Source organism: Protopterus annectens, chromosome 11.part0, assembly GCF_019279795.1.
Source record: "Protopterus annectens isolate FY-2018-M chromosome 11.part0, PAN1.0, whole genome shotgun sequence".
Lineage (NCBI taxonomy): Eukaryota > Metazoa > Chordata > Ceratodontiformes > Protopteridae > Protopterus > Protopterus annectens.
The window spans coordinates 223,273,698-223,281,984 of NC_056745.1; the positions used below are offsets into that span (position 1 = coordinate 223,273,698).

Below are 8,287 nucleotides of genomic sequence, written 5' to 3' on the forward strand. Positions count from 1 at the left end.
CGCATGTAGCATAAAATTTAGGTTTAAACTCAAACATCATGGTAGGGTGAACAAAATGTTGTTTGAGTGTTATATATCTACACATGTTACATCTCGTACAGCAAAAAGTACCCATTTTATTTATACTTAATCTATTGATTCTATCTTTTGTGTGTTCCTTACATAATAGCCTTTTTAAATTCTTACTATTTCTATAGTTGAATCTTGGTTTATGTCACACTATATTCAACGTTTTAGCATCTATAGTGAGTACACTCCAATGTTTGCTTATGTCCACCACTTTCCTATTGTCATTAGTATATCTCGTAATAAACGGGATTATAATATCATAACTCTCTTTTGATATATTATTTGCATGATTCATGGTAATTTTAATATTCTCATTTATATTATCCATAATAGAGCATCTAACTTTATTTATCATAGAATCATTATACCCCCTGTCTAAAAACAGGGTGTGTAGATCATCAAGCTGCCTCTGTAGGTCGGGATTGTCTTTACATAACCTATATATTCTGACAAACTGTCCTTTTACCACATTAGGAACGACATGTCTAGGGTGCATGCTACTATAACATAAAAGTGTATTCCTCCAACAAGGTTTTCTGTATAGACTTGTGGAGAGACCACCATCCATCATCCTGGTTATTTTAACATCCAGGAAACATACTTCTCTTGCAGAAATTTCTGAGGTAAATCTCAAGAAATCAGTAGTCGACTCCAAGAAACTGATAAACTCTAAGAGATCCACCTCATTTCCTTTCCAAAATAGTAGTATGTCATCAACAAATCTTTTATATAGTAGCACTTGTTGGTAATATGTGCTACTAAATTAAAAACTCCCTCTCCCAATAATGTACCACTAAGTTCGCGTAGGAGTTGGCACAGGGGGTGCCCATTGCTACCCCCCCACTTTTGTGCATAAAGTTTATCACGATATATAAACACATTATTGTTGAGGATGGTATCCAATAAAGTACATACCAATATCCCTTGTACATTCGTTACCCCTTCTGTTATTGATAGCATACTCCTAACGGCTTCTATGCCGTAGTCATTGGGGATTGCTGTAAATAAATTCCTTACATCTAAAGTTACCATTAAGTAAGAAGTATCTTTAAATTTATCCTTAATGGTTGATATATCATAGATTAGCTGGTAGCTATCTTTTAAGATGCTCGAAATGTTACGAGCAATAGGTCCTAGTACGCTCTCTAAATATTGTGATATCCTTTCAGTCACCCATCCCTCCCCTGCTACAATAGGTCTCATGGGGAGGGGAAAAACATTTTTATGTATTTTGGGAAGGCCCTTAATACATGGTATTGTGGGAAATTCAACCAGAAAAAAATCATACAGCTTCCTGGTGACCTGCCTGCATTATTTAGTAGCACATATTACCAACAAGTGCTACTATATAAAAGATTTGTTGATGACATACTACTATTTTGGAAAGGAAATGAGGTGGATCTCTTAGAGTTTATCAGTTTCTTGGAGTCGACTACTGATTTTTTGATATTTACCTCAGAAATTTCTGCAAGAGAAGTATGTTTCCTGGATGTTAAAATAACCAGGATGATGGATGGTGGTCTCTCCACAAGTCTATACAGAAAACCTTGTTGGAGGAATACACTTTTATGTTATAGTAGCATGCACCCTAGACATGTCTTTCCTAATGTGGTAAAAGGACAGTTTGTCAGAATATATAGGTTATGTAAAGACAATCCCGACCTACAGAGGCAGCTTGATGATCTACACACCCTGTTTTTAGACAGGGGGTATAATGATTCTATGATAAATAAAGTTAGATGCTCTATTATGGATAATATAAATGAGAATATTAAAATTACCATGAATCATGCAAATAATAGATCAAGAGAGAGTTATGATATTATAATCCCGTTTATTACGAGATATACTAATGACAATAGGAAAGTGGTGGACATAATAAGCAAACATTGGAGTGTACTCACTATAGATGCTAAAACGCTGAATATAGTGGGACATAAACCAATATTCAACTATAGAAATAGTAAGAATTTAAAAAGGCTATTATGTAAGGAACACACAAAAGATAGAATCAATAGATTAAGTATAAATAAAATGGGTACTTTTTGCTGTATGAGATGTAACATGTGTAGATATTTAACACTCGAACAACATTTTGTTCACCCTACCATGATGTTTGAGTTTAAACCTAAATTTTATGCTACATGCGATAGTAAGAATTTAATCTATTTAGCTACATGCACAAAATGTACAGGGTTTTATGTGGGCATGACAGCGAGGAGGTTAAAAGACAGAATATATAATCATATATACGATATCAGGAAAATGAGCAACCAGAACGCGCTGGCCAGACATATTAGTTTAAATGTAGGTCATACTTTTAGGTTCAAGGTGTTACAGATGATACTGCAGAATAAACAAGGGGGTAGTAACCTGAACCACTTAGAATCAGTTGAGCTTGAATGGATCTTTAGAATGAGAGCACATGTAGAACCAGGGCTCAACCAGTCTATTAGCATTAAACCAATACTGGATGCACAGGACCCAAATTTATACCCTGGGTTTAGATGTACATCAGTACATGTATTTTAGTAAATAGTGTTTTGATATATTTTATATATTTTCTACATCGGATAGTGTAATATGATGTTGCAAATTGTGTTTTGTTTAAACTATTATTTCAAACTAATTTTTAGTTATTTATTTATTATTTTATATTATTTATCACATTGCATTTTTTGTATTCAGGATACATACACACATCTCATTATATATGATTCTCTTTATATCTGGCTTTCAACTAGGAGCTAGTTGCCTTAAAATATTGCTTGCTCAATCAATCAATTATTAAATTCAATTATTGAATCCATTATTCAATTATTTGGTTGTGCAGTTAGTATTTAAGAACTGTTGAAAATGTGCTTGTGAAATCTGAAGAAGCATGCCTATGTAGCATGTGAAAGTGCTTATTTTATCTTATTTTGTTTTACTTTGATATTAAATACTGGTTTTATAACATCGTGGTGGTTGTGTCCAGTCTTGGTTTTGATTCTTTTGTATCTGACAAGGGGCAGTTACCTAAAGCTTTATCGCAAACTGGATTTACTAACACAAGATCAGGAGTGTTTGACACATCCTGACCCCACACAACTACACTTGGCTCCCTGGATGATAGGGTCTTAATACCTTTTAGACACTTTTTTTCTGAGAATGTTCAACTGGTATAAATAGAAGCAAGCAAACCTACTACTAGAAAATCATATATTAGCCAGTGGAAAGGGTTTCTCTGGTTTTACAGTATTCGTGTAAGTAATACCTTATAAGCCTGTCTTACTCCTTTATCAAGGTTCATTTGCCAGACATTTCAGTATGTTTCCCCATGGAATCCCCTCTTTCAAGGCATTCCCATGTGAAAATCATTTTGAATGGGGTTGCTACATATGAAACCTCCAAGGAAACTTCTTGGGATCTTAATTTTGTTTTAGAGAAGCTAACGCTCCATTTGAACCTTGATATTCTTAATATGGAAAACAGTTTTGCTGAGTGCTCTGACCTCTGCAGAAGAGTATCTGAGTTGCAGATTCCTAGAGTGTATCAAGCTTATCTCATTTTCCACAGAGGGTTTTTCTGAGAAACAATTGTTCTTTTATGCCTAAAATGGTATCAGAGTTTGCTTTGTTAGTTTATATACCTACCTGTGTTCTTTCCTGAACCCTAAAATGATGGAAAAATAATGCTTCATACATTGGATGTCCACGTACAACTCTGGTACTATCTTGACAGAACAAAATGTTTCAGAACTTCTGGTCAGTTGTTTATTTCTTATGAAGGTAAAAAGAAGGTCAACCTATGTCACAGTGACTATCTACAAATAGTTGTTCCAGTCTATTAGCTTTTGTTCATAACACAGCAGAACTATTCCAGGCAGGGTCAAGGCTAATTTTGCCTGGATCATGGCTTCATCTTTGACTTTTCAGAAAGGGTTGGACTCTAGAAGCAGCAACTGGGTCCTCTGTGCACAGCTTTATTGAGTAGTACTAACTAGATTCCTTATCCAGGTCTAGGACAGGCTTTGCTAAGACCATTCTTCAGCGGCTCTTGGACTCTTCCACCTCCCTGGTACTGTAAGCTATGGTAATTTAACCATATAGCTTAGGCTACTGGAGTGGTGATCAGTATGAAGAACATAGTACAGTTGTTTAAGTAAACTTATCATAAAGGTCGATGTTGTAATGATCACTGCTGCAGTAGCTGCTTCCTCCTCCGATGCCACTTTTTTGGTGTTTTTTAATGCCAGTGTGGGCTTGTTTTTCTTTTTCTAATAATGTCCTCTCAGGGCGGAGCGCTTCTCTCACAGCTGGCATCACAGCTCTGAAGGATTGAATACCAACCAATACTAACAAAATAATGCCAACCCAGAATATGCTCTTTGTTCTAAACTCTTCCCTTAATACTGTTGTATGTGACTTGATGCGTATTCATATATTTTCCTTTCTTCTCTTCCCAAAATAATTTCTGATGCTACTTTTACCTAGTTGGATTAATTATGCATTTAATTTTTGATTTCTGCTACTGTTAGTCCTATGAAAATAAATGTATGTTATGCAGTTTTGCTTTATTATATGTGTATTTCTTTTTAACTTGCTGTAATTATAACTACCCATGGAGCTTAACTCCCCACGTCTGTGCTGAAGAGGGGTATGTCAGTCAACCCAGTCGGATTTCCCGATAAATGCTAAATAAACTAAAATAAACTGGTACCCAAACCTGTCTTTTTAGTCAACTCAGCTCAAGATGACTAACAGTTTGGGTACATGGAAGATACCCTGAGTCTTTGGAAACTGTTCATCTGCTATATCTTGTGTACTATATGACCCATATAGCTTAAGCTACAGTAACAATTATCATTTGAACATATACTGTTATAGCAAGTTTACTTACACAACTGTACTTTCTCCATTCTTTTGGAAATGTCCAGGAGCAATTACCACAAACATCCTCATGGACATGACTTTCCAGTAAAGGACAGGAGGGTGTTTGATGCATTCTGGTTCAAAACAACTTTGACTGACTGACTGGATGATAGTTTTAATACCTTTTAACGCACTTATTTTCTGAAGAAATGTAGCAGGTATTGAATGAGGCAAGCAAACCTGCAACTAGGAAATGACATTGGCAAATGGAAAAGATTTTCTAGATGGTGCCAGGATTCTCTTCATCTCTGCTTATTTTTGTATGCGTTTGTTGCCAGGAAGGACTTTGAATTATTAGTTTAGTAGCAGTGACCTTCTCAGGACTGTAGACTACACAAGCCTCAGTTGGCATGAAAGCTCTGAATGGCTTGGTGCCCAAATCACTTTTTCATCTCTGTTGGAACTGGTTAATGGTTTAGGAAAGGGGAAAGTGCCCTTAAGCTTTGGAAGTTAGCCAACTGGTATATCCTCGGCAGAATGTAACCCCTGTAGCTAAAACTACTGCAGCAGTGATCATTCAAACCTCTACACAGCTGTACTTTCCTATCATTTAAGTTGACAAGAATATTTATAGAAACAGATTGCCCACTGGCTTGCATGTTCTGCTGAATTTAAGAAACACTAAATCTCATTCCATTCTATTTTGGATGATATACAATTCTGAAATGTCTGTTTTCTCACACAAATTATGTATTGCAGTTTTCAGAACCAAATGATGTGGTAACTTTGCGTTTCTTAATGATAATAGGTGATGACTCCTCAAAAACTTGAACTTCTGAAAGCACAGCTGCAGACTGAGTTGGAGTACCCCATAAGAGAACGCTTCCGTAAACTAGATGAGGTAAAATGTGCATGTTAAATACTTTTGCTATCACCAGTAATGTTGGTTTGACTTTAGATTATGGCTGTAATTTCTCTGTAAACAGAACCTCAATACTAATTGTATATTACTGATGGCATCATGAAATAAAAAAAGGAGAGTGGCTGGATGTGTTTCATTAAGCTGGCAATTAGCACAGATGAATAAGGCTCTGTGTTTTTAACAAGCTGCTGCTTGTAGTTAAGGGTGTAGGGTATACTTCCTTCCACCTCCATTTGCCTGCAGTGTGAATATTAGCAAGTTACTTGATCAAACAGTGCTCCTGGGTCACCCCTGAGAAGGAACACTTTTATTCAGTGGGCTTGCCAGGTTAACAGGTATGTATAAAAAGTTATTTTTATGATTTACTTAATATCCAGTCTTCTTACCTTAGAAGCTAGAAAAGCTATTCCTCACATTTATTAACTCCATGTCTTGAATAGCTATGCCAGTCATAGCCCTGCACTTCTCACAGAATTCTTCACTAATTCAAACAATCAAACCAAAATTCTTGGATTAATTAATGTGTCTTATAATAGGGAAGACAGCTTCTCCATTTTAAATAGGTAGAAATAGCTTCCTTTCACGGCAGTAGTTTACTATTTCTCAGTGCATTCACATACTTTATGTGGAAGAGAACAGTCATATTGCCTTCAAGGTTTCAAAGGCAACAGAAGAAAAAAACATTCACCAAATCTAGCCTCAGTACAGTGGAACAGCATGACTGAGGAAATTAGACAACTTGACAATCTTCTGCAGTTGAAACAAAAACTTAGAACTCAGCTGGAATCAGGAAACAAATATAACTGCTTCAGGGACACAGGCTAACCACATCTTACCCTATAGTAAATATTCGTACATTGTTCAATATTTATCCATTCTTGAAAGAATATAAAGTTATGAGCCTTCAAAGATGTGCAGAACATCTCCCTGGCTATCTGTTGTACGTAATGTTTATACTAATATGTATCATGTAAATTTCAAGTGTATATTACTTTGGACATAATTCCAAAATAACTTCAGAATGGTAGAGAAATATGCATTTACATAATATAACATATCTACACACAACAGAATGCTTTTCCTTACAGGTGTGCATTGACATGTAAAGTTGCTGTGGGATTCAAAAACACAGTGTCAGTGACAGTGGCCAAGCAAATACGGCTAACATTGCATGCATAATGATCAGTGTTGCTAATCATTTACACATGCAACTAAGCCAGCTGTAGCACAGCCCTGAAGTTGTACTATGTGAGATAAATTCACAGACAGAATTTAGTACGTGTAGCACAGGTTGTGGAAGTTGTAGCAAGTTTCTCCCATCCTGGTTTTATATATATATATATATATATATATATATATATATATGTATGTATATATATGTATATACACATATACATATCTATCTATATACATATATATATATATATGTGTATATATATATATATATATGTATGTATATATATATATATATATATATATGTATATATATATGTGTATATATATAGAGCATGTGTATATATATATATATATATATATATATATGTATATATATATACATATATATATATATATATATATATATATATTTTACATATGTATATATACATATGTATATATACATATATATATATGCATATATGTATATATATATACATATATATACATGAGAATATATATATATACATACATATATGCTGCATATATATACATGTATACATGCACATATATATATACATGCATACATATACATATACATACATGGCATGCACACACACACACACACATACAGCATGCACATGCACACACACATACATACACATACACACATACATACATGGCGTATACATGCATACATATACACATATACACACACACACAGGCACACACACACATATACACACACATTACATATACACACACATATACATACATATACACACACACACACACACACACACACACATATTGCTGCACACATTATTACACATTGCTGAGTTACACACACACACACGTCATTATTATTGCTGCTGACACACACACATACGCACACACACATACACACACATATTATTACACGCATATATATATATATATATATATATATATATATATATGTATATATATATATGCATATATATATGTACATATATATATATGTATATATATACATATATATATGTTGCATATATATATATATGCATATACATATATACATATATACATACATACATATACATACATATACATACATATACATTACACAGCATATTGCTATTACATATTATATGTATATACACATATACATACATACATACATGTACACACACACACATACATATATATACATGCATACATTATATATATATATACATATATTGCATATTACCACATGCATACATACACATAGCATATATACATATACATATGCATACATATACATGTG

At 34.1% G+C, this 8,287-nt stretch overlaps 1 protein-coding gene across 3 annotated transcripts in view; it reads left to right on the plus strand.

The window, feature by feature from the left end:
* Window positions 1-5,733: 5,733 nt before the first annotated feature.
* LOC122815283 (centrosomal protein of 83 kDa-like) overlaps window positions 5,734-8,287 on the plus strand; it is a 1,332,042-nt gene continuing 1,329,488 nt past the window's right edge. For all 3 annotated transcript variants that reach the window (XM_044087644.1, XM_044087646.1, XM_044087645.1), the window contains exon 1: window positions 5,734-5,823. In XM_044087644.1, coding sequence (XP_043943579.1) covers window positions 5,734-5,823 — 90 coding nt within the window. The remainder of the gene's footprint in view (window positions 5,824-8,287) is intronic.